Source organism: Leucopleurus acutus (genome assembly GCF_964270905.1).
Source record: "Leucopleurus acutus genome assembly, chromosome: 9".
In the NCBI taxonomy this organism is placed as follows: Eukaryota; Metazoa; Chordata; class Mammalia; order Artiodactyla; family Delphinidae; genus Leucopleurus; species Leucopleurus acutus.
Genome location: NC_139144.1, coordinates 102,979,268 through 103,005,262, shown reverse-complemented (window position 1 = coordinate 103,005,262; position 25,995 = coordinate 102,979,268). Strand labels below are relative to the sequence as shown.

At 49.9% G+C, this 25,995-nt stretch overlaps 2 protein-coding genes across 2 annotated transcripts; both read left to right on the top strand.

The window, feature by feature from the left end:
* The first annotated feature begins 4,286 nt into the window (after window positions 1-4,286).
* Window positions 4,287-19,722, top strand: LOC309966032 (ATP-binding cassette sub-family F member 2). Its single transcript, XM_082845933.1, has 15 exons — window positions 4,287-4,361; window positions 5,022-5,223; window positions 10,760-10,972; window positions 11,455-11,637; window positions 11,722-11,893; window positions 12,944-13,039; window positions 14,001-14,103; window positions 15,666-15,761; window positions 15,929-16,048; window positions 16,137-16,226; window positions 16,598-16,708; window positions 17,375-17,437; window positions 17,644-17,772; window positions 18,257-18,460; window positions 19,143-19,722. Exons 2-15 carry the CDS (start codon window positions 5,064-5,066, stop codon window positions 19,278-19,280), a joined length of 1,878 nt encoding a protein of 625 aa, XP_082702059.1. The 5' UTR covers window positions 4,287-4,361; window positions 5,022-5,063; the 3' UTR covers window positions 19,281-19,722.
* A 3,350-nt stretch (window positions 19,723-23,072) lies between these two features.
* On the top strand, window positions 23,073-25,398 carry H2BK1 (H2B.K variant histone 1; the record flags this gene model as incomplete). Its single annotated transcript, XM_082846306.1, has 2 exons — window positions 23,073-23,204; window positions 25,144-25,398. The coding sequence occupies 2 exons, from the start codon at window positions 23,073-23,075 to the stop codon at window positions 25,378-25,380; spliced, it is 369 nt and encodes a 122-aa protein (XP_082702432.1). The 3' UTR covers window positions 25,381-25,398.
* Between the last annotated feature and the right edge of the window lie 597 nt (window positions 25,399-25,995).

The window sequence follows — 25,995 nt, the reverse complement described above, 5'->3', positions numbered from 1 at the left end:
GATTTACAATGTTGTGTTAGTTTCAGGCGTACAGCAAAGTGATTCATTTAGATATAGATATATTCTTTTTCAGATTCTTTCCCATTATAGGTTATTACAAGATGATGAATATAGTTCCCTGTGCTCTACTGTAGGTCCTTGTTGTTTATCTATTTTATATACAGTGGTGTGTATCCCAAATTCCTAATTTATCCCTCCCACCCTTTTCCCCTTTGGTAACCATAAATTTGTTTTCTATGTTTGTGAGCCTGTTTCTGTTTTGTAAATAAATTCATTTGTATCATTTTGTTATTCCACATATAACTGATATCATACGATATTTGTCTTTCTCTGACTTCATTTAGTATAATAATCTCTAGGTGTATCCATGTTGCTGCAAATGGCAATATTTTTAAAAAATTTATTTTATTGAAGTATAGTTGATTTACAGTGTTGTGTTAATTTCTGCTGTACAGAAAAGTGATTCAGTTTTATATATATATGTATATACATTCTTTTCATAGTCCTTTTCATTAGGGTTTATCACAGGAGATTGAGTATAGTTCCCTGTGCTATACAGTTGGACCTTGTTGTTTTTTCAGTCTATATATATGGGTTTGCATCTGCTAATCCTAAACTCCCAATCCATGCCTCCCCCACCCACCCTCCCCCTTGGCAACCACAAGTCTGTTTTCTATGTCTGTGAATCTGTTTCTGTTTTATAGATAAGTTCATTTGTGTCATATTTTAGGTTCCACATATAAGTGATATAATATGGTATTTGTCTTTCTGACTTACTTCTCTTAGTGTGATAATCTGTAGGTCCATCCATGTTGCTACAAATGGCATTATTTCATTCTTTTTTATGGCTGAGTAGTATTCCATTGTATATATGTACCCCATTTTTTTATCCTGCAAATGGCAATATTTCATTTTTTATGGCTGAGTAATATTCATATATATATACCCCACATCTTTTTTATCCATTCATCTGTTGATGGACACTTAGGTTGCTTCCATGTCTTGGCTATTGTAAATAGTGCTGCTATGAACATTGGGGTGCACGTATCTTTTCAAATTAGAGTTGTCATCTTTTCTGGATATGTACCCAGGAGTGGGATTGCTGGATCATATGGTAATTCCATTTTTAGTTTTTTAAGGAACCTCCATACTGTTCTCCATAGTGGCTGCACCAATTTACATTCCTACCAGCAGTGTAGGAGGGCTCCCTTTTCTCCACACCTCTCCAGCATTTCTTATTTGTAGATTTTTTGATGGTGGCCATTCCAACTGGTGTGAAGTGATACCTCATAGTAGTTTTGACTTGCATTTCTCTAATAATTAGCGATGTTAAGCATCTTTTCATGTGGCCACAGTTTTTTAAAAAGCAAAATGAAACAGGTGAAATTAATTTTAATAATATATTTTATAGTATCAAATATATCCCAAATGTTAACACTTCAACGTGTAATCAATATAAAAAATTGAGATATTTTTCATTCTTTTTCTTTTCCACATGCAATCTTTGAAATCCAATGCCTATTTCACACAGCGTATCTCAGTTCAGACTAGCCACATTTCAAGTGTTCTGTAGCCACATCTAGCTAGAGGCTACCACATTGAACAGCAAAGTTCTAGACCTTTCTCAGTTACTAAGTTTCTAGGTAATTCTGGATGAGACATTTCCTCCCTTGGGTCTCAGTTTCTTCATATTTTAAATGAAGAGTCTGGACTCTTCATTTCCTGCTTCCAGCACTGATCTTCTGTAATTGTTCATATTTAGCCTGTCCTTTTCTCCTTCCTCTCTCCCTCTTATTTCCCCGTTTCTTCTCCCTTCATGCCCAGGTCTGTTCCCTGCAAGAGACCTAAACCCTGGATGAGAATGGCAGAACTTCTTACTTTTCTAGGCCACTCTTGATGTGCTGAAGGAGACTTTGCCCAGCAATGGTCAATTCATGGGAAATCATGGATGTGATAGGTGGAGTCAGAGAAGGAACTGGTTAGCCCTTGCCGTCCCAAGTCACTTTACAGAGCTGGAGTCCCAGAACTGGAAGATTTGAGCTTCAAGCCTGGCCATGTTTCCTCTCAGCAGTGCTGTTTTATTAACAGCGCCGTGCCTGTATTTCCAATCTGTAAAATGCTATTAATACCCACCTTAGCGTCTGTTGGGGGGATTAAATGTGATGGCATAAATGAAAGAGTATAATTAATTTTAGGTCTCTGTAACCTGAAACCTGCCTGTGACCACGCATTTTAATGAGGCTGGGAGAGGCAGGCATGTTGTAGACCTCCCAGGAGGCTAGATGCTTGGATAAGCAATTTTATGTGATCCACAATCATATATAACTTCCTTGTTTCGAAGGGCTTTGCAGGCAGTTGACTATTGTCTGTATATCTCTTTACCTAAAACAATGCTTTTGCCCCTATGGCACTTATCACCTGAATGTCATGATCTGTGTCCTTTTAAAATTTTCCATCTTGTCGGCTGAAAAAAAAATGCACAACATGAGAGTTGTGAGTTAAGTTTTATTTGGGGCCTAATGAGGACTATAGCCTAGGAGCCTCTCAGATAGCTCTGAGAAACTGCTCTGAAGAGGTGGAGGACGTCAGTATATATATGATTTTACTGAAGGGGGGCTATTTGTAATCAAGCACACATTTTGGCAGGTTACTGCTAGTCACAAGGAGCAAATGCCTCCATTAATGATTTTAGTGTTTTTCTAGATATGAGGAGTTGCAAGAAATTGGGCTCATAAAGTCTTCTCCAGAAAATATCTGAAGGCCTGTTCTGCCAGTTTTTCCCAGAGCACAGAGTGCCTCATTCCTGATCTCGGCCCTGAACTCCTTTCAGGGTGTGTGGAAGGTCAGTGACTGCAGTGGCTAGTGACTTCATTATTCTAGAACCAGATGGTGAGTGACAATTTTTTGGCATTCTTAATTGTAAGCTCCGTGAGGTCCGGGAATGACTTACCACCACTGAAACTCTAGCATCTAGCTCTGAGTCGGACAGAGTAGGCACTTAATTCATGGAGGGTATTCTAGGAAAAGGCATGCTCAAAGGCGTGTGGTGTAAAATGGCATGGCTTATTTCTGAAATGCAAGTAAGTAGGGTCTACTGGAGCATCAACTTTGAGGAGGAAAACTAGGTCTGTGGGGGGGGGGGCATGGAGCGAGCTCACTTTAAAAAAAAATTTTTTTTTTAATTTATTTATTTAGGGTGCGCAGGGTCTTAGTTGCGCATGCGTATGGGATCTAGTTCCCCGACCAGAAGGCGAACCTGGGCCCCCTGCATTTGGAGAGCAGAGTCTTACCCACTGGACCACCAGGGAAGTCCCTGGGCTCACTTTTGTAAAGGGTCAGGGGGGGCTACTTTTGGAGGATGTGCTCAGAGGGAGTAACAGCTTCCTTTGCTTCCCTCCAGCCGTCTCACTGCTGGAGGCACTGCTGGTCAGAAGCCTGGTCAGAAGCCTGGAGAGGTATTTGAGACTACACATTTGGTATTTGCACTGTAGGCTATGAGAAGTCTGTGATGGATTTTAAACAGTGAAAAGTTAACGGGCAAGGAAAAGTAACGGGCAAGATCGCGTTGGTAAATGACGATAAAGCTAAATTCAGAAAAGAAGTCTTGTTTTTTACTTCAGGGCTCTTCCCATCAAACTTACATGGCTTGGATGGAAACCTAACAATTCTAGAGTGGGTAGGCTGAGCAGCCACGGTTCAGGAACAACGTTCCGCACCTTCTAAAGTTTGGTTAACACTGGACCAGCCTCTAAAACCTCAGTTTCATGGAACGAGGACACCTTTCTTTCATGAAGGAATTCTGTTCTTCGCATCATCTTCGTAGTGATGAGCGTCTTCCCGTCCCTCTCACCAGCCGGCTCACGCTTCCTCCTTCTCCCTCCTCTTCGTTCCCCCATTGTTTCGACCCATTCCTGCCTGATGCCTGCCGGGAAGTGTAGTCGCTCGCCCTGTTGTCTGAGCTGGTTGGGCGGCCCTATAAACCCCGTATCTCCGCATAATTCCTCAGCTATTCCCGGGGTAGGGTAGCCTGGGAGGTCCAGCCGCTTATCCGAGGAGCCAGCTGGGATTTGCAGTTTCCAGTTCCCGCAGCAAGCCGCTGGCAGAAGGTTCTTGGACTCCAATCTCCCCAGCCTCGCGCATCCTGATGACGTCGCGCCGGCCCGCGAGGCCCCTGGAATCCGCGGTAGTTCTCGAGGAGGGTCTCAGGCTCGGCAGCCACGGCTGGAGGACGACACTTCCCAGGAGCCTACGCGGCGGCGCGACGAGAGCCGCGCGAGGCCGTGATTGGGTAGTGAGCCGGCCGCACGCGGAGGAGCTCAAGGAGCTGCTCTGTTGCGACAGAGGCCGAGCGGCGAGGCCCAGTGAGTTGGGGGAAGGGGCGCTGGGGGGGAGGGTGCTGGCCGGTGAGGGGGAGGGGGGAACGAGAAGAGGGAGGAAGGACCGGGCTGGGATGGAGGCGGCTGCGCGGGAGAAGAAGGGGCCAAGGGAGAGACGGTGACGGGCGGGGGCTGGGGAGGTTCGCGGGTTGGCGAGTGAGGAGACCCCGAGGAGACTCACGGGGCGGGGGGGGCACGAGGGCTCCCCGGGAAGAAGCTGGACCCGGCGGCCAGCTGGTGTGGAGGGGGACGACGGGGAGGAGGCCGGAGGGAAACAGGAGGAGGAAGCCCGGGAAAGTGAGGCGGCCGGCTGGAGCGCGGAGCGCCAAGTTGTGGGGAAACTGGGGACCGGGACCTGTGCCGAGGGCCCGAACCCGGGCCCTAACTGGAGGCCCCGAAAGGAGGAGCATTTCCAGAGTGAGGCAGTCCGTGGGGATTGGTGGACAAAGCCCGAGGGAAGAGCTGTTGAGATTAGAAGAGCGGCCGAGGATCAGAATTGGCTTGAGAGATCCTGACAGAGTTGGGAGCGACTAGTCTGGGACGGAGCTGGGATCACAGGCTCGCTAGGCAGTTCCTGAGAGGGATGGAGCCAGGCCCAGGCATTCTGCGGAAGTTTAGAACCTGGGGGTGTTTGCCTTTCTTCAGGCTTCCTGAAAGAACAGTAACGTGCCCTTGTGGTTCATCACCATGCCTTCCGACCTGGCCAAGAAGAAGGCGGCCAAAAAGAAGGAAGCTGCCAAAGCACGACAGCGGCCCAGAAAAGGCCATGAAGAAAACGGAGATGCTGTCACAGAGCCACAGGTGGCAGAGGAGAAAAATGAGGAGGCCAATGGCCAAGAGACCACAGGTGAATTGAGGGAGAGGTGGGTCCCTGGGATGGTTGCTCGGACGTAAAGGACGCCCCGGCTGGAGTCACAGTCCGGATGCTGGGGGCGCTGGAGAGTATATCTGGGGCCATGAAACTTTTCATGATGAACCAAACCAGTAGAGTTGGCGCTTGATCAAGGAAACTGAACACAGAGTTCTCACATACTCAGTGGCAAGCAAACATGGGAGTGGTGGTGCTGCCTTGCTGCTCTGTCTTCTAGACTTGGAGAAGAAGGTCAGTTCCCTGCCCCTTTCTTAATTTCCATTTCTACACATGAAGGTCAGTGTGCCAGGCTCCTCACCACATAATACCCTTGTCCTCCCAGCGGTAGTGGCTGTACCAACAAGACGGAAACACATGAGTTGTTTTATGGGTTTTTTCTGGGAGAGAGATGCCTTTCGGTTGCGAGCACTTCTCAAGTGTTAGACACTGTGCTGGAAACTCAGGCACTATAAGAGCGCCCTGCTGTCTGATATCTTGCAGTCTAGATGGGGAAACAGGGCAGTGTGTGATAAAGAATATCCCAGGCCCTTGGCAGTCTATCCCAGCCTTCCTCCTTGCCCCCCTGAAGACACTCTAAACAGGTCGTCTCCATCGACTATTGTTGTCCCTTGAATAGTCACCACATTTGTCCATTTACACACTGAGGTTCTAATACCACAACTTTTGTACTAGCTACATTTGACATTTCTCTCAGGGCCCAGCTCAGGATGGTAACATCTTTCCCAACCAAACCTGACCTCAATAATATTGCCATTCACTATACCCCTGTACTATCTATAGTGTTCCTTTTTTTTTTTTTTTTGGCCGAGCTGCACGGTATGTAGGATCCTAGTTCCCCAACCAGGGGATGGAACCCACACCCCCTGCGGTGGAAGCGTGGAGTCCCAACCACTGGACCGCCAGGGAAGTCCCAGTGTTACCTTTTTATGTTGTGCCTTCTGTTTCTTCGTCTAAATTGCTTGATCTTTGAGTGCAGAGACCATGTCTTGTGTAATATATCTTTTTTGCCTGATCAGCCTTGCAGATAGAGATACTAGGTAGATGTTTGAAGAGGAGAGGAGAATTACTAATGCAAGTTACAACAGACAGATAGGAATTCAGAAAAGGGAGAGTTAAAAATGATTGAGAGCAGAGAGTTGAATGGTAGGAATTGTCTCCAAAATAAGAATTATGAGAGAAAGCTAGTGCAGTAAAGTCAGGCCATGGGGAAGTTTTCTTCCTGGCCAGAGTGGTGGAGGGATGGGAAGTTAAGAATGATAGGAGTGAACGAGCAGGCTGAATTGTGATCTGTAAAGTAGACAGGGTTCCCCCTAGGTCCTCAGGAACAATGGTCAAGAAGTATCTATCATCAGCTCTGTAGGTACTTTCTGGATGAATTGGAAAAATAGAAAACTGAATCCCACTCTGAGACTATTGTCCACTGTTCCCATTACAAATTTCTTCTTCACCTTTCTCCTTAGGAAACCAGAATTTCTCAGGGGGAACCCAGCTATAATACCCCTATCTCAGTAATAAGGGAGCTTTGGTTTTCACCCTGCTTCCTCAGGGAGCTACTCTTCTGAAATATGAAATCTGGTTTTCTTTCCAGCTCTCTCAAAACATTTCTTATTACCAGGGACCCAGCGTCATTTCTGCTTTCATAATTAATGGGTCATCTGTTCCCTCTCCCAAGACTGGGTCCTCTCTCTTCTCTGAGTTTGGAATTACTTAATGCTGCAGGTCACTGTTCTCCAGCCTTTACCTGTTACCATTGCCACATGGCCTTCTTTAGGTAGTGAGGTACGGAAAGATTAAGATAAATATCAAAGAAAGCGACTTCTGGCAGACAGTTCAACCTTCTTTAGAAAGTGAGACTCTTCAAGACAGGTACTGGAGTTCAGCTGGTCCCCTTGTTTGGGGAATGAAAGGAAGGGGCTGCTTGTGAAGCCTGCAGTATTCTCTCTGATGAAGTTTATTCCAGAATCCCTTCTGCATTTATTCAGTGCTATTCACTTACTTTTTGAGTCTGTTTTGTGGGATGCTGTAGGCTAGGACAGTGAGGTCTAAGTCTTACTTTTTTTTTCTGTGGTACACGGGCCTCTCACTGTTGTGGCCTCTCCCGCCCCTGAGCACAGGCTCCGGACGCACAGGCCCAGTGGCCGTGGGTCATGGGCCCAGCCGCTCTGCGGCATGTGGGATCTTCCCGGACCGGGGCACTAACCCGTGTCCCTGCATCGGCAGGCGGACTCTCAACCACTGCGCCACTAGGGAAGCCCCATCTAAGTCTTATTTTTAAAGCTCAGGAGATGACTTAGGTCATAGATGCTGTAAAGTGGAAGAGATCAAGAGAAAATGGTATACAGTAGTGCCTCGGTATCTGCTGGTGATTGGTACCAGGACCCCTGTGAATACCAAAATCCACAGAAACTCAAGTCCCTTACAGAGAATGGTGTATGTAGTATCTGCATATAACCTAGCACATCTCTAGATTACTTGTAATACCTAATACATTGTAAATGCTATGATATAACGGCCATTGTGTGGCAAATTTTGGAACTTCCTGGAACTCTTTTTTTTAATCTTCAGTTGGTTGAATTTGTGGACGCAGAACTGTGGATGTAGAGGGTTGGCTGTATAGCTTTCCCTTAATTTTGATCTTCTTGCCCGAGCAGATAGAGATATAGACCAAGGACTGGCAAACTTTTTCTGTAAAGATCCAGATAGTAAATATTTGTAACTTTGTGGTCCATATGGTCTCTGATACAGCTGTTCAACTTCGCCATTGTAGTGGAAAGCAGCCAGTAGACAATATGTAAATGATGTGTGTAGCTATGTCCCAATAAAACTTTATTTACAGAAACAGGCAGTTGGCCAAATCTGGCCAGCCTCTTTTTAAGCCACCCCCCCCTCCCAGGCTAAGAATGGTTTACATTTTTTAAGTGGTTACGTTTCAAATGGTAATGTGTATACCTACATAATAGTTTTGATTTTTGCCACTTGGGCTGTAAACCCTAAAATATTTACCACCTGGCCCTTTAAGAAAAAGTTTACGAACTCCTAATCTAGAGCATCAACTTCTCCCTGTACATCTTCTTCTCAACATCTAGAACATAGAACAAGGATTGGCACAAAGCAGGGCTGTGGGAAGCCTGGTAACTCAACTGTGTAGGAAAGAGACTTTTTAAATTCTTCTCATCAGTCAAAACAAAAAATTTGTCCTCCATTTGAAAAGTACAGGCATACCTTGGAGATATTGTGGGTTCAGTTCCAGACCACCATAATAAAGTAAATATCAATATTGTGGTATCAGTAAAGTGAGTCACATGAATTTGGGGGTTTTCCAGTGCATATAAAAGCTATGTTTACGCTATACTGTAGTTTAGTAAGTATGCAATAGCATTATGTCTAAAAAAAAACAATGTATGGGGACTTTCCTGGCGGTCCAGTGGTTAAGACTCCGCGCTTCCACTGCAAGGAGCACGGGTTTGATCCTTGGTTGGGGAACTAAGATCCCACATGCTGTACGGCATGGCCAAAAAAATAAAAAACAAAAAACCAAACGAAAAAAAACCACTATGGAATTCCCTGGTGGTCCAGTGGTTAGGACTCTGTGCGTTCACTGCTGAGAGCCCAGGTTCAGTCTCTGGTTGGGGAACTAAGATCCTGCAAGCCATGTGGTGCGGCCAAATAAATAAATAAATAAAACTAAACAATGTACGTACCTTAATTTAAAAATACCTTATTGCTAAAAAAATGTTGGCCATCATCTAAGCCTTCAGTGTGTCGTAGTAGTAATATCAAAGATCACAGATCACTGTAACAGATATAATAATAATGAAAAAGTTTGAAATCGTGACACAGACAGGATGTGAGCAGATGCTGTTGGAAAAATGGTGCTGATAGACTTGCTTGACGTAGGGTTTCCACAGACCTGCAGTTTGTAAAAATTGCAGTATCTGTGAAGCACAGTAAAGCGAAGTGCAATAAAATGAGGTAGGCCTGCATTCATCAAGCAGTTACGTATAACACACTGTACTGGAAGCTGAGGTAGACATAGAGTGACTGCCAGCTTTCTGGCAGGACAGTCCCTGCCCTCAGTTCTGACTCCTTGCAGGCAGAGCAGGTTCAGCAGCAGGGTGGGTATAGCACCAGCAGTGGTATCTCCCGACAGGATGGGGTCTTCGGAGAGTGACCTAAGACTAACCATCACACTCTTGAAGTTGCTCTCCCCATGCCTGCCTGTCTGAGGACGGCACCGAGCTCTCTTCCCCCTTCTACTCCATCTTTACTCTTGCTAAGGACAAGCATGTGGGCTTTCTCATTTCAGGTGTTCTACTGTAAGGTTACCATGGGAAAACGGGTAAGGGTAACAAAGACTATAAAATTAGAAGATTGTCACGGTAGCGGATCCTCATGTAGTTTTTGACTCCTTCCTGAAAAGGTTAATAGATCACCTTACTCTCTTTTGGAAGAAGCTTACCAAGACTCCCTGTACCCCCATTTCTGTCCCACTTGCAATAATACTTTGTGGGCGCTTGTCTTTTATGGAGAGGTAGTATAGTGAGATAGCTAAGGTCATGGCTTTGGGGTCAGACAAAGCCTGGTTCAAACTCTGGGTCACTAGCCTTTTTGACCTTGGCTATATTATTTAACCTCTTCATCTATAAAAGGAGGGTCCTAAGTGTTATCCTATAAGGGTTATGGGGATTAAATTAGATGGGGAATGATAATGTAGTACAGTCCCAGGCACAGAGTAAACTCAACAGCTATTAGCCAGTTAACGTTAGCCATATATTAATAGTTCTTCCCAGCCTGAAAATGTAGTCATGCCTGCAGAGCTACAAAGGCAGAACAGCTAGTCTCTTGTCTCATGTCAGTTTGTGTCTCTGACACCCTCCAGACTTGGAACCTCTGGTCTTCCCAGCCTTGGCTCTGCCTGCCATTGACCCCTCTGTGCATTTCCTTATACTGGTCCCTTTTGGGCAGCATAGCGTCTTGGAAGCACCATCTGGAAGCTCTAGGTCGTGGAGTAGGAGCATTGCACCTCTATAGCATCTGCTTTATTTTGGGCATTGGGACTAATTCTTTAACACATACTCATGGAGGACAGTTTGGAGTTCTAGCCATTCCTACCATGCATTATATCATCTTAGAACAAGGAAAGTTAGAATTAAAAGGACAAGTTACGAAGTAAAAAATGTCCGTGGAAGCAGGATACCAGGGCAGATCTGTATGCAGTGTACACCCTGTTTAAAGCTTGTGAAACATCTGAGTCATCTCAACCTGATCTGAGCCCAGGTCCTTCAGGGCATGCCTTTTTCAGCCTTTGGATCTTTGTATGGTAATATTTGGTAACTTAAGGAAGGGCAAAAGCCACAAATGCCCAGACAGTGGCCTGAACCCTGGACCCTCCGATTAAAAGTCTGATGCTCTACTGACTGAGCCATCCAGATGCTCTAAGACATGCCTTTCTGTGTAAGAGCTCAGTCTGTCTTACAGCCCTCTTCCCAAACTGCTTTGTTTCTGTCCCCAGAAGTGGACTTGCTGACCAAGGAGCTGGAGGACTTTGAGATGAGGAAAGCTGCTGCTCGAGCTGTCACGGGCGTGCTCGCCTCCCACCCCAACAGCACCGATGCCCACGTCATCAACCTCTCCCTCACCTTCCATGGCCAAGAGCTGCTCAGTGACACCAAACTGGAGTTAAACTCAGGCCGTCGTTACGGCCTCATTGGCTTAAATGGAATTGGTGAGGCCCTTGGAAAGTGAGGCGGGAGGTATCTCTCCTTGGCTCATATGTCACTCAGCAAGTATTTACTTAGCACAGCTATTACAAAGCAAGGAGTTTATAGTATGGGTGGGAGACCAGGTATGCCCAGGGAAGAGGAACTAGCAATACAGAGCAGTCATGTGATAAGCACCACGTGAGTAGTTGTAGACAGTAGGTGCCGGAGAAGTGGGTGGAAGGGGCGGGAGTAGCGGTGCGTGAGGCGGCTGTAGATGAACAGACTTCACAGAGGAGGGCTGGGACAAGGACTGGAGGAAAGGTGTCCCGAGGATGCGGGCAGGGGTGGGGGAGTCATAGGATTTGAATGAATGAAAGGAAGGAAAGTACGCAAACAATGATGAGGTCGTGGTTTGGCTGGAGTGGAGGGGCTGAAGTAGGAGAATGACAGGCAGAACTGTGCTGAGCGTCCACTTCTCTTCCTGTGCTTTGCCTGCCCCTCCCAGGGAAGTCCATGCTGCTGTCTGCTATTGGGAAACGCGAAGTGCCCATCCCTGAGCACATCGACATCTACCATCTGACTCGGGAGATGCCCCCTAGTGACAAGACGCCCCTGCAGTGCGTGATGGAAGTCGACACAGAGCGGGCCATGCTGGAGAGGGAGGCTGAACGGCTGGCTCACGAGGATGGTAGGGCTCCAGACCCAGGGCCCTGGGGGTGGGCTTCCTCCCGGGAAAGGCCCAGGAGCCTCACGGGCCTTGCACTGTCCGCAGCGGAGTGTGAGAAGCTCTTAGAGCTCTATGAGCGACTGGAGGAGCTGGACGCTGACAAGGCGGAGATGAGAGCCTCACGGATCTTGCACGGACTGGGTTTCACACCTGCCATGCAACGCAAGAAGCTAAAAGACTTCAGTGGGGGCTGGAGGATGAGGGTTGCCCTCGCCAGGTGAGTCTCTCCCTCCTCGACCCTCTGTAGCACCCCATCTCTCTCAGCGTTTAGAACAGGGTTCTAAACCAGTGGAACTGTTTAGAACAGGGTTGATGGTCAGTAAGTGCCAAATATTGACAGTGTGGAGGGGCGGGGGTGCTATACCTGAGCTAAGGAGTGCGCTTCCTGACTGAAGTGGTCATTGCTGGACTTCCTGCACAGGGTTTAGGAATCTGGGACCAGCCCTAGGTGAATGGTAGAAGAGGTCTGTTTCTTCCTTTCCTCTTGACTCCTCTACCACCGTTGTTTGTGCTTCAGTCCTTCTAATTCTTGCTGTTTAAAGATAAAATGTTAGACAGCTGTTAGGATATCTGTCCTTTTTACCCTCTTGTGACCTGGACCCAAAATGAGTATCTGTAGATCATCATTCCCCCACCAAACCCCCAGAAAGTCCCCAGTTAAAGAGGTGGTTGCTTACCCCACCAGCCTCTGCCAAGGGCATTGGTGAGGCTTGATAACTGCTTTAGCAAAGCTGCTTGTGTGCCTTAGAACGTAAGAGCCGTGGTTTCACGTGCCAGCAAGGATTAGCTGCCTCACATTCACCTGGGGAGCTTTTAAAACTACAGATTTCCTACCCTCTTCTGTCTGTGCTGGAGTCAGAATGCCGGAGATGGATGTCCAGAAATCTTTCTAACAAGCGCTGCGGAGGTGGTGACCGCGTGCGGACCCAGCGCTCTCCCCTTGTTTCTCCTGTCTTGAGATGCCACCTCAGAAAAGAACATTCTTTGGCCTCCTTGCTGGAGTCTGGCAACCCCACCAGTTCGGTTTAACCTGAATACTTTGTAGTTCAGCATCTTCCCTCTGCTTTTCAGCTGTTTCCTGCCCTTTAACCCCCACTCTTCGTCTCTGGTTTCTCCTAGTTCTCACCTTTCCCCTGAGGTCTAGAGCCTAGAGTTGATTTCAGGACTCCGTGCAGGCCTGACCAGAACTGCAGGTAGCAGGCAGGCTGTCCCCTCCTGCGTAGCACCCATCACACTGAAGTGGCTCTGTCTCCTTCCTGTTCTTCAGAGCCCTCTTCATCCGGCCCTTCATGCTACTCCTGGACGAGCCCACCAACCACCTGGACCTCGACGCTTGTGTGTGGTTGGAAGAAGAGCTAAAGACGTAAGGGGGCGGGGCTGGGGTGGAAGTGGGCGGGTCCTGGAGGGGGAGTTGAGCAGAGTCCCAGGGAGATGGATGCCCAGGACCCACAGTGATATTAGAGCAGTGAGAAGTGGACTGAAGTGGGGCCAGAGTGAAGGCCGGATTGAGAAGGTGGTAAGCATCTTTAAGGCAAGCCTTTTTGTTTAGTCTGAAATATGTGGATTGGTTTGTTTGTTTTACTTTTTTTGGTTTTTCCCATTATTTAAAATACAATGTCTTTATTAAAGACAATATTTTTTCTTAAGTGTATTTATATATATGTCATATAAACGGGGATTCCCATCTAAGATCATGATGCAGTGACAAAGAGAAAAATAGCGCATACAGCAGTGGTCCTATGGCTGGAGAGCCAGATAACCTGGCATACTGCCCCAGTTCTGGAATAAGGCTTTCCATGGTCTCTGCAATGACTTGGCACCTTCTTTAAAAAGCCGAGCTGGTGACTTTCACTGTGCCCATTGCTTCTTCCCACCCGTGATTTTAGATGCGTTCACGGGGGTCTGTGTGCACACACTTGATGTTACCGTCACTGTTGCTGCCACCTCCACTCCATTCTTCTGAAAATTAGAACAGGCTGCTCTCGCCTTCTGAGACGGCCCACACTCTTGTCTGTGGAGTATGTTTCTCTCTAAATAAATCCACTTCTTACCTATCAAGAAAAAAGAAAAGGAAAATTAGAACAAAAGTCTGAGGAAACTCAGACTGTCTCACCATACTTTGAAAGGCATCAAAGTGTTCTTACGGGTCGATTGTGCACTGGTGGCTTAGGTGCTAAGAGCTGGGAATTGGAGAATAAATCTAAAGGATGCCTAGGCGTAAGGATGGGAGAGGATGAAGGTTTTCTGGGCCTGACATTCAGCCCACCTGTTGTGAACCATCTACCGTTCTGAGCACCGCCCTGACTGGTTCTCTGGCTTTGCAGTTTTAAGCGCATCTTGGTCCTCGTCTCCCATTCCCAGGACTTTCTGAATGGTGTCTGTACCAACATCATTCACATGCACAACAAGAAACTGAAGTATTATACGGTGAGTGGGCCCCAGCTTCTCCACAGTAACCTTTGTGCTTACCAATTCCCTGAAGTTCTCCTTTAAAACAAAATAGACTTAGCAGTCCTTTTCTACCTGTTGCTATAAAAAGACGTGGACAGGGAGTTCTGCACCCTGTTTTATTTTGGTCCCAAAGTAATTGCTTTCAGGCCATAGGCCACGGATTGGCAGCGTGTGCATATGGTGTATGTTTGCCTTATGCAAAGAGGTTGACTTTTCGTGGTGCCCAGGCAGGCCTTGCTGCTCTCTGCCTTCTGCAGTGGCAGCCAGCACAGTACCCCTCCTTCTCTTCTTCCATGAAGAAGGGGAGCCAGGATCTCAACAGCCCACTTTTCTGCCTTGCCTTTACACTTTTTCTGTTTCAGAAAACATATCAAAAAATGAAAACCAGAAGTTCTCTTTATTCATGGTTGTACTCACCATGGGAGTATTAATAGGTTTCTTACATAGTCTTTCAGAAATTTCACATGTACTTGCAAGTAGCATTTGTAGAAAATTTCACGTATACTTACCACAGTTGTAATCTTAATCATTCTCTTCTGTAGGTTGCGTTTAAATTTTAATTTGTCTTGGACTGCTTTCCGTATGAGTATATATAAATCATGCTCATTTTTTCCAGTGACTGCATAGTATTTCATTGTGTGGCTATCGTGTAAGTCATTTGTCAGACCCTTTTCGATGTATGTTTAGGTTGAGTCTAGTTTTTTGCAGATAGAAACCATGGCAGCCCATAGTGCAGGGTTTGCCAGGTCCTAAATCTGATGGGTCTGATGTCTTCCCACCTGGAGGAAGTTCTTGTAGTCTGCCTGGGGGCTTCAGTCTCTAGGGATGGGGAGTAGAAAGAGGTGCTCTTGGAAGGCTGTGAGCCTCTAGATATCTGTTTGACAGTGGTTTTCAGGGCTATTGCCAACGCTGTGGGTGTTTTTATGGCCAACCTGAGGATTTGATCCGGAGCCCTGCTGTGGCTAAGCTAAGAAAGAGAGGCACACAATTCAGAAGACCTCAGGTTCTAGATTAGGATATGCTTCTTTAATGCACTTCCTCTTTCCCTACTGCACAATCCTTTTTTTTTTTTTAAAGTTATTTATTTATTTTTGGCTGCATTGGGTCTTCGTTGCTACGCGCGGGCTTTCTCTAGTTGGAGTGAGCAGGGGCCGCTCTTCGTTGCGGTGCGCGGACTTCTTATTGCGGAGGCTTCTTTTGTTGCAGAGCACGGGCTCTAGGCGCGTGAGCTTCAGTAGTTGTGGTGCGTGGGCTTCAGTAGTTGTGGCTCGTGGGCTCTAGAGCGCAGGCTCAGTAGTTGTGGCGCACAGGCTTAGTTGCTCCGCGACATGTGGGATCTTCCCGGAACAGGGCTCGAACCCGTGTTCCCTGCATTAGCAGGCGGATTCTTAACCACTGCGCCAGCAGGGAAGTCCCCTTACTGCACAGTCTTACAACCAGGGCCAAATGAGATGCCATCTCACATCCCCCTGAACCCTGAGTGAGAACCCAGGACCGAGGCTAAAGCTGCCCGTCTCGCCTGGTGCACTTTCCTGCAGGGTAATTATGATCAGTATGTGAAGACACGGCTGGAGCTGGAAGAGAATCAGATGAAGAGGTTTCACTGGGAACAGGATCAGATTGCACACATGAAGGTAGGGCGATCGTAGAGCCGAGTTCGCATTCTCCGGGCCAGTTGGGTGAGGGTGTGTGGGGATTGGGGGCTGCTGGAGGAGACGTTGTCAGCAGTTTTTACCGTGCAGTTAAGATGAGTTGTTTGGTGCCTGCCCATACTCCTGGCCCCCTCTGTGGTCTCTTTCAGAACTACATTGCTAGGTTTGGTCATGGCAGTGCCAAGCTGGCCCGGCAGGCCCAGAGCAAGGAGAAGACGCTACAGAAAATGATGGCATCAGGACTGACAGAGAGGGTCGTGAGTGACAAGGTAGGTTCTGACTGGGTGGAATTTGGCGGCCTAAGGTGAGGTGGATAAGAAAGGGCCTGACTTGATAAATGCCCTCTCTTTTTCCTAGACACTGTCATTTTATTTCCCACCATGTGGCAAGATCCCTCCCCCCGTTATTATGGTGCAAAATGTCAGCTTCAAGTATACAAAAGATGGGGTGAGTACTTGGGTGTAGTTGGGAAGCTGGGGTGCATTTTCCAAGGTAAGTGTCAGCTGCTGAGAAGAGTCTCCTGTTCTTTGCTGAGCACGCCTGCTAACCCATGCGGTGCTGGGGAATTTTCAGGTGTGGCAGCCTGGGGCGCCTAATTGAGGGACTTAGAGTAGAAGCCCCCCCGCAAGTACTTGGAGGGAATACTGCTCAGCTGGGTTGGTGGGTGGAGGCTGTGGGTTGGGGTCTGCCGTGAGAGCTGCCGCCCTCCTCACTCCCACCTCCTCCAGCGGTGACTGGGGACTCAGCGGGGTGAGTCTGCCAGTCAGACTGATCAGCACCCTAGCCCCGTATCCCTTTCTCTCTCACACCCACCTCAGCCTTGCATCTACAACAATCTAGAATTTGGTATCGATCTCGACACACGAGTGGCTCTGGTGGGGCCCAATGGAGCAGGGAAGTCAACTCTTCTGAAGCTGCTAACTGGAGAGGTATGGTGCCACGCTGGGGCGTGGGACTTCCAGGATTGGATGCTGGTGCGTCTGCGGGAGAGGGAGGGGAGGCAGGGGCCACTGCTCTTAGAGGGCCTGAGCGAGCCGTCCTCTGGGGCGTGTGGTCTCACTGGGTAGTGCTGAAGTTTGGGGCAGTTTTTTCAGAGAAACCTGACGGGGGGAGTCTGTGTGTGTGAGAGCGTGGGTGAGAGGGAGAACACATGCATGCTCTCAGCATCTTTCTGTGGTTTCATTCAGAGCAGTTAGAACACAGAAACGCCTGTGCGTTGAGAAGTATGCTCTTGCTGTAGAAAATGTATGTCGGACCTGTACCCGAGCCCCTTGTTACACAGTCGGTGCGCCGTACAGTAATCCAGCGGCTACTCAGTAGATGGTGTGGCGTGTGTCTGTGCCTCCCTTGAAAGCACCTGTTTCAGTACCTTCCTAGGTATTTTTGGAGTGGCCAGAATAGCAGTTCGTGAGGTGGTGGCGTACATTCAGTTCAGGAAGTTGTATGAGTCTCGTTCAGTGCGAACATGTGTTTGTTCCCCTCTCTGCCTATGTCTGCTTCTGACCGGGGTTCCTTTTCTGTGCGCTTATCTTTCCACTTTCTACTCTGTGTTTTTTTGTTTTTGTTTTTTGTTTTTGTTTTTGTTTTTTTTTTAGCTACTTCCCACAGACGGAATGATCCGAAAACACTCTCATGTCAAGATAGGGCGTTACCATCAGGTATAGTCCTGGCGGGGAGTGGGGAGCGGGGAGTTACCCAGGGTGTGGGAATGGGGCTGCATGTGACCAAGTCAGCTCCTAGTAGCCTCTGGAGTCTTGAACAGGTCCCTAGGTAGAGGTAGAGAGGTACTCGGCAGGAAACCCAGCAGGCTTCCTTTGGAAGTGGGACACCAGCCACATCTGGGTGGGTCCCTTTTTTCCTGTAGCATTTACAAGAGCAGCTGGACTTAGACCTCTCGCCTTTGGAGTACATGATGAAATGCTACCCAGAGATCAAGGAGAAGGAAGAAATGAGGAAGATCATTGGGCGATATGGTCTCACCGGGAAACAGCAGGTCAGTGGAGGGGGTGTGGGAAGAACCCCAGGTAACTGGGAGGCTATGGCCGGATGGTCTGCCTTTCCTCTGCTCTGGGTTATTATGCATTGGAGCACTTAGGTCTCGGGGGAGGGGCGAGGATAGCATGCCAGTCTCTGACGTGCCCTTGCCCCCCTGACTAGCAGGTTGAGCCATAGTGCTTAAAGGCAAGGGAAACTGAAACCTAGCACACAGGTTCCTGGATTCAGATCCCAACTGTGGGTCCCCTGGATTGCTCCACTTTATTAAGATTCTGTGTCAAGACAGGGCTTCAGGCTTCTAGATGTATCCCTTTTGGGTCTTGAGAGACAGGCAGCTATGCCACCGTCTTGCTGTGTGACCTTGGGTCTTCCTGAGCCCCGCTTTCCGTGAAACGGTGACGACAGAGGAGCCATGGGGAGAGGTGAGTTGCGATGTGTGGTGAGGGCGACACCAGCTTTTATAACTGGCCGGTTGCACTCAGGTGAGCCCGATCCGGAACCTGTCTGATGGGCAGAAGTGCCGAGTGTGTCTGGCCTGGCTGGCGTGGCAGAACCCTCACATGCTCTTCTTGGACGAGCCCACCAACCACCTGGATATCGAGACCATCGACGCCCTGGCAGACGCCATCAATGACTTTGAGGGTGGTATGATGCTGGTCAGCCATGATTTCAGACTCATTCAGCAGGTGAGGCTCCTGGCTGGGTGGGAGGCATAGCAGAGGGCATCTCAGAGGCAGTTGGGTAGAGCACCGTCGTGGCACGTGGAGGGCACGTAATTCACGTTGACTGTATTTGGAAAGTGGGCTCAGGACATAGACAAGGTGGACAGGGCCAGATCTTACGGTTCTTTGGGAAACTTAGAAAGCCTTAGTGGAAATACTTGAATTCTTCAGCAGCTATTTGGGGCTGTTAGCCTACTTGGCATTGTTGGCCAAAATGGGCAAGGGAGTTGGGTAGAGAACAGGGTGCTGCTTCTGTGGTTCCAAGATTCTTCAGCCTAGAAGTAGTATCATACTAGGGAGACTGGGTTAGACAGAGGGTTACTGCTAGTCATCAGTGACAAAGCTGCTGGTCGTTTCGCTGAAGCTTTCAGGAAGATGGGGTGGAGAAAAGGAAACTCAGAGTGAAGCGTTCCTGCTAGGGAACTGGAACTAGGGGTGACACGGCAGGTCCTGGCTTGGAAGGCTCCAAAACCTGCTGGTTACGGTGCCCTTGGGTTAGGCCAGACCTAAGTAGCGAAACAGCTGGCTGTGGGCCTGCACGGGGGGGTTATGGGGTTTTCTTCCCAGAATCCCCTGGGGACAGTCTCCTGGGCAGGGATGGGAAGGATACTGGTCAGGATTATTAAGTCTAGGATTTGCTTTCTAGGTTGCACAAGAAATCTGGGTCTGTGAGAAGCAGACAATCACCAAGTGGCCTGGAGACATCCTGGCCTACAAGGAGCACCTCAAGTCCAAGCTAGTGGGCGAGGAGCCCCAGCTCACCAGGAGGACCCACAACGTGTGAGCCCTTGCCGGCTGGCCGGCTGGGCCAAGCCCCTGGGGCCACACTCCTGCATTGCTGCAATACTGCTCCCCAGCCCCTCCCCCACCTGCCTTAGCTGCACTCTGTGATCTTATCTACAGCTGGACAGTACCTGTCCGTCTCCTGTCCTTCCAGTTACTTTTGTCCATGTCTGGACTCGGCTGGCTGTTCCTGCCAGCTCCTTGCTGGTTCTGACCCTGATAGTGATGCAGCCAGAGGCATCTGAGTGTTAACCCAAGGGCCCGTGCCCTGGGTTGGCCTGTGAAAGAGCTTAGGATCCTCGTTTTCTGGGTTTGGGGATGTTGGAGGAACACCTCCCAGCCCACCTCCCCTGTTCCTTTCTGCTTCTGGTTTGGAGCTCTGGACCAGGGTCTTAATCCTGGCCGGTTTTTAAATAATTATTTAATGGTGTAACTTTTAGACCTGTGTGACATCTACAAAGCGTCCAATAAAGAGAGAAGCAGCCATGGTCCCTGTCTTCCTTCATGGGTCTCTAGGCCCTTCTCCCACTCCTTGCTGCAGTGCCAACATTCACTTTCCCTCAGCATGAGCTAGGGCAGGAGTCAGTGGGCTGGGTGCAGCCTGAGGACTAGCCCATAGGCACTGGAAGAACTCTCTTCCCTTCTGATCTGAAATTGTGCCTTTTCAGGGACTTCCCTGGCGGTCCAGTGGTTAGGACTCTGCACTTCCACTGCAGGGGGCACAGGTTCGATCCTAGGTTGGGGAAGTAAGATCCTGCATGCCGTGCGGTGCGGCCAAAAAAAAAAAGAAAGGTGAAATTGTGCCTTTTCTTAGGCCAGTGGTTCACAAACATTAACATGCATCAGAATCACCTGTAAGTCTCGTTCAATCACAGATTGCTGGGCCTTGCCTCAGAGTTTCTGGTTCAGTAGGTCTGGGGTGAGACCAAGAATTAACAATGCTAAGAAGTTCCCAAGTGATGCTGCTGCTGCTGGTCTGGGGGCCACACTTGGAGAACTGCTCTCCCGGAGCATGTTTTTCAGAGCGGTCTGAGGCTTTGCTGCTGCTGCCTGTACAACACTTGGGACATTGGTTAAAAACGCAGATTCCTGGGCTTCAGGCCTATTGATTTCGGTTGGTGGGATGGGAGAGATGCAGAAATGGTCAGGAGTCTGCATTTTCACACTGATGTTTGTGAACTACCGTTCCTGGTGGGATATAGGAAGTTTTATCATTTTATCTGTCCACAACCTTAATTTTCATTAGTGCTATATCTGTTTTATTTCCAAGCCAGGACTTTGCATAGCCCGTCTGAGTTTTAATAGCACTTCCAGCCTCTGTGCCACCCGGCTTCTAGCCTTACCGATGTGGATTCATCACACCATCTCTGAAACCTCAGCAGCCATCCCTGTGGGGAAACCTACGCAGCCATGATTTTTCAGTGCCCATCATGGAACATCTAAGACTTTGTAAAACAGACCAAAAAAAGTCCCAGGTGGTGTCTGAATCCCCAAGGAGCTCTCGATCTAATGGGAAAGCCAGTAAGACAGAAAGGGCGTAAAGCAGATGTTAAATTGTGACTGAGTAGGATACACCGAAGGCTGTAAAAGGGAGGGAAGTTTCTCGTGAGTAGCTGCCCAGAAAGGTGGGATTGGTGCTCTAACTTGGAAGGTGAGTAGGATCTCAGATGGCCGTGGAGTCCAAGAGCTGCCCTGGGCAGAGGGAACAGAGTAGCAGGTGAGGAGTTGCAGCTGGGTCTGAGATTCGCGAGGCTGGAGGAAGAGACTAGGACTCCCACTCCGCCCTCTGACCCCAAGGGGCCTGGCTTGGCTGCTTTGTGCCTCAGGTGGGGCCCAGAGAAAAATGGCTTGTCAGTCTGTCCTGAGTATCCAGAGACTTGGTTAGGAGGATAATGGGAACAGATGAGAGCTGGTACTCTGGCCAAGGGAGGGTCTGGGTATGTTAAGAAACCCCGTTGAAGTCTGTTGGGGTCTCCAGGGATGGGAGGGCTTCAGAACCAGAGGAACAGACATAATAGGCTATCAGCTTGTCCAGAAAAAAAGGCAGTCTCAAGATTTTTTAAGAATGCTTAAGGGCTTACCTGGCAGCGCAGTGGTTCAGAATCCGCCTGCCAATGCAGGGGACACGGGTTCGATCCCTGGTCCTGGGAGATCCCACATGCTGCAGAGCAACTAAGCCCGTGCGCCACAACTACTGAGCCTGCGCTCTAGAGCCTGCGAGCCACAACTACTGAAGCCCGCGTGCCTAGAGCCCGTGCTCTGCGACAAGAGAAGCCACCGCAATGAGAAGCCCGCGCACCACAACGAAGAGTAGCTCCCGCTCGCCGCAACTAGAGGAAGCCTGCATGCAGCAACGAAGACCCAACGCAGCCAAAATAAATAAACTAATTAATTATATAAAAATTTATACTTTTAGGGGCTTCCCTGGTGGCGCAGTGGTTGAGAGTCCGCCTGCCGATGTGGGGGACGCGGGTGCGTGCCCCGGTCCAGGAAGATCCCACATGCTACGGAGCGGCTGGGCCCATGAGCCATGGCCACTGCGGCTGCGCATCCGGAGCCTGTGCTCCGCAACTGGAGAGGCCACATCGGTGAGAGGCCCGCGTACCGCAAAAAAAAAAAAAAAAAATTATATATTTAAAAAAAGAATGCTTAAAAATCCCACAAAATACATATTTCTATGAACACGTAAAATTAGGGCCTTATTTTGGATTTAAAACTGCCCTCCTGGTCCTCCAAACCCTGGGCTGTAGCTGGGCGTTGGAACTGGGAAAAGGGGGGCTTGGTGAGCCGGCAGCTGCTCAGGCCCACCTTCCCCCAGACAGGTGATGCTCGTCTTCACTCCCTCCCCACCTCTTGATTGGGAAAACCCTCTTCCCCACAGCCCGGACTTGTCACCTTGCTCCTGGTTTCTTTAATCACAGCGTTCAAGAACCTGAAATACTCGCCCACGCATAGGTGCCAAGTGAGACAACTTTCTCCATGCAACAGCGCCTTTTTCTTCCCTTCCCCTGGCGGCTGACTTCCACAGGGACCCCATGACACCTGCTCCCACGGGGAGCGCCCTGCTTCCTCCAGTCCTCCCGCCCGGACGCCCTCTCTGTCAGGCCCTCCCAGCTGTGCTTCCTGCCGCCTCCACCTAGCCTGGGCTCCATCTTCTGCCTTCAGTCCAAGCCTCCCTGTAACCACACGCATTGATTTCTTTCTTCCGTTCCTCCCAACTAAAATCTCCTTTCTCCCCAGTTAAATGGTACCCATCCTACCAGACCAGCTTCACATCCTCATTTATTCCCTGAAGGCTTCTCTGGCCGCTGTAGCCCTAAGTTTTCTCTGAGCTCTCTGTTCCACACACTTTTGCCCTTTCACTCTTCCCTGATTGTTGCGTGTTAACCAGTCTTGTCTCTCCAGCTGTGTTGTAGGGCCCTCGCGGCGGGGGGCGGGGGGGGCCGCGGTGCATTGTGCCCCTCCTGACCCCAGCGCTCAGCCACGAGAGTGAGCTCGCGGGTGCTGCCGTGAGTGCAGGGCGTGAACTCTGACGGCAAGTAATACAATGGGAGATGGTAGTGCGGGGAAGGGGGCTGGTGGGGGCCTTCTTGCTCAGAGACAGGAAATCCCTGGGGGGAGGAGGGAGCCATTAGGCTCTTTGTGGATTAACCCAGAGCGCCTTCTGGGTAGGGTTGGGCCAGGCCCCTCCCCCGCTCCCAGGTGCTGGCCCCCAGCCCCACCTGGCGGGCAGCTGACTTCTTAAAAGTTCACCCAAGGAGCGGAGGAGGAGGCCACCAGGAGGACCGGGACGATGAGCGCTGAGCATGGACAGCCACAGCAGTCCGGGGGCCGGAGGGGCCGGAGCTCTGGAGACAGGAAGTCCAAAAAGCGTAGCCGGCGCAAAGAAACCTACTCAATGTATATCTACAAGGTGCTGAAGCAGGTGAGAGCGGGAGCTAGGGGCGTGTGAGGAGCGCTGGCAAAAAAGCCTGGAAAGGGCACTGCGTGGAGAGCGCGGGGCGCAGTTTACTTGCGGCGCTGAGGCCCCCGAGCCCCTCTGGAGGGGGTGGCACTTAATCTCAGAGGTCCCCGCGACCGCTCAGTGTCTGTCCTGACCTGTGATGTGCAGGAGACCCTTCAAACATGCTCCCACCACAGTCCAGAGGCTTACAAGGCTTCTGGACAGACCAGATTATTAAGCGGAACATTAGGTGGGACATAGTTAAAGGAAGACCACAAAAAAGTGCCGGGCTGAAGGTGACCAGGTGCCAAACATACGCTGGCACAACGAGAAGTACTAGTTAGTGGTGGCTAGAGTGAGGATACTAGTTACTGGTGGCTAGAGCGCGGAGCGGTGCGTGTGAACTACAGCCTTGGGGAAGCCTTCCAGACGGGCAGCACTCAGTCTTTGGGGGGCTAGGGGGTTGGTCTACCTTATAGATAAGGAACCCCAGGTGCATAAGGGCTCATTGGGGTGACTGAGTCCCATGACCTGACAGCAGCGGACGTCTGGTCCCCCTGGCTCTGGGGGGTTAGTCCCACCCTAACCCACACGTGTGCTCTGCTTCTCTCAGTGCACCTGTGAGAGGCACCTACTCCTGGGACTCTCGCCCTGGCAGGCATCTGGGGGCACTCATGTACCCAGCCAGTGTGTCTAGAGGATCCCGGGCAACCTGGCCTCAAACACTGCCCTGCTCAGCAGAGCCAGGGCCGGGAGGAGGGAGGGGTGTCTGGGCTGCCTGCCCTCAGCCTCCCCAACCTCCCTGAGCCTCACCCCTTGTTAGGTGAGACCGCAGACTGGAGCCTGTCTCCGGTCTGAATCCCCGGGTCTCTGGAATGCTCTCCTGGGGTGGGCCCGGCACCCATGTGGATCCGCCAAAGGGCAGCAGCAGAGAAGACGCCAGTGTCCTGAAGAAAGCGGGTGTGGGAGCGGTTATCAGTGAGCCCGGCAGCTTAGCCTAACTCTTCGGCTCAGAGCTCGTGCCGGGAGGGTTGGAGCGGGGCTGGGCTGCCGCGCGTGTCCCCCGTGCGGTGGGGTGAGCCACTGTCCCTCCTCTGCGACCCTGAGGGGGACAGGATGTGAAGACAGCACGCAGGGGTCAGCCTGAAGCCACGTGGTACAGGCCCAGGTTTCTGACTGTCACGTCCGGGGCACCAGAGGCGGTGGGCAGAGCGGGGGCCCGGGCTTAGTTCTGTGGCCACCACCGGCTTGACCTGCCTCATCAGGCAGTCACCTACCTCTCATTTACAGAGAAGCAAAAATCCGCCTACTCACATTTTAGGACTGTTACGAGATCCCTACCATTTGTTTTACTAGAGGTCACCTAGTTCAAAAACTGTGACAGAAGAGGAAACAGGCCCGGAGGAAAGTGTCGTATTTAAGGTCGTACGGTGACTCATGGGACAGCCACAGAAGCCAGTCTGGTGCTGAGATTGTGTCCTATGAGTGTCCTCTCTGGAAAATAATTTGGTCACGATTTACCAAGTTACGTGCACGAGCCCTCTAGGAACTTCTAGGAATAACCTTCATTGTGCTCACACAACTGTTCAAAGACATATTTATTATAATACAATGTAATAGCAAAACAAAACCCCTAAATGTCCATTAAGAGAGGAATGTATAATATAAACTATGATTCGTCCATACTATGGAACACTCTGCAAATGCATTAAATGAAAAAAGAGACGTAGCATTGCTTATCTCTTGAAGTTGGGAGAAATTTTTTTTTTAGCTTGAATATAGTAGTAAAAAAATAAATCCCTATTTCCATGTCTCTCGGCCTCTGGAAAGAGGCTGGTAAGGGGGCCTTGCAGTCCCCAGCTTGGGGCTGGGGCTTGGGGCAGAGCCCTGTGTTAATCGACTGGTCCTGCCGCTTCTCCAGGTGCACCCCGACATCGGCATTTCCTCCAAGGCCATGAGCATCATGAATTCGTTTGTGAACGACGTGTTTGAGCGGCTGGCCGGCGAGGCCGCCCGGCTGGCCCAGTACTCGGGCCGAACCACACTGACGTCCCGGGAAATCCAGACAGCCGTGCGCCTGCTGCTTCCAGGGGAGCTGGCCAAGCACGCTGTGTCTGAGGGCACCAAGGCCGTCACCAAGTACACCAGCTCCAAGTGACCTGGGGCCCAACCTTAATAAAGGGTGAACTGCTCCCTCGTGCTGTGGTGATTTGAAAAAGGGATAGGTGAAGGCAAGGTGTGCTGGGGGGCAAGGGTGTCGTCACTTTTTTGGCTCCCAAGGTGGAAGAACACTTATTCAGACCTTTAAAAACTGCTTTCTGGGGGCTTCCCTGGTGGCGCAGTGGTTGAGAGTCCGCCTGCCGATGCAGGGGACACGGGTTTGTGCCCCGGTCCGGGAGGATCCCACATGCCACGGAGCGGCTGGGTCCGTGAGCCGTGGCCGCTGAGCCTGCACGTCCGGAGCCTGTGCTCCACAACGGGAGAGGCCACAGCAGTGAGAGGCCCGCGTACTGCAAAAAAAAAAAAAACAACAAAAAACTGCTTTCTGGGTAGGCCCCGTGAGGGACATGTGAGTGTACATGTAAATGTACAACGTTCTCATTCTTAGTGAGATGAAGTACGACTTGGTCTGGATTAGAATCCTGGGTCTACTGCTAGCTGTTTCCATCATGCCGTCTCTGGGCCTGAAATTCCATGCGTGTTACTCTTGCAGGCCATGGTTTTGTGATGCCGTTTCCGGCACACCATAATTTTTGTCCTGTGCCGGGCACAG

What these genes read in the sequence shown, in the direction of transcription:
- LOC309966032 (XM_082845933.1), top strand. Translation starts at nt 5,064, where the DNA reads ATGCCTTCCGACCTGGCCAAGAAGAAGGCGGCCAAAAAGAAGGAAGCT. An exon ending in ACGGCTGGCTCACGAGGATG is followed by an intron (nt 11,638 to 11,721) that starts GTAGGGCTCCAG and finishes CACTGTCCGCAG; the next exon opens with CGGAGTGTGAGAAGCTCTTA. An exon ending in TCAAGTATACAAAAGATGGG is followed by an intron (nt 16,227 to 16,597) that starts GTGAGTACTTGG and finishes CACCCACCTCAG; the next exon opens with CCTTGCATCTACAACAATCT.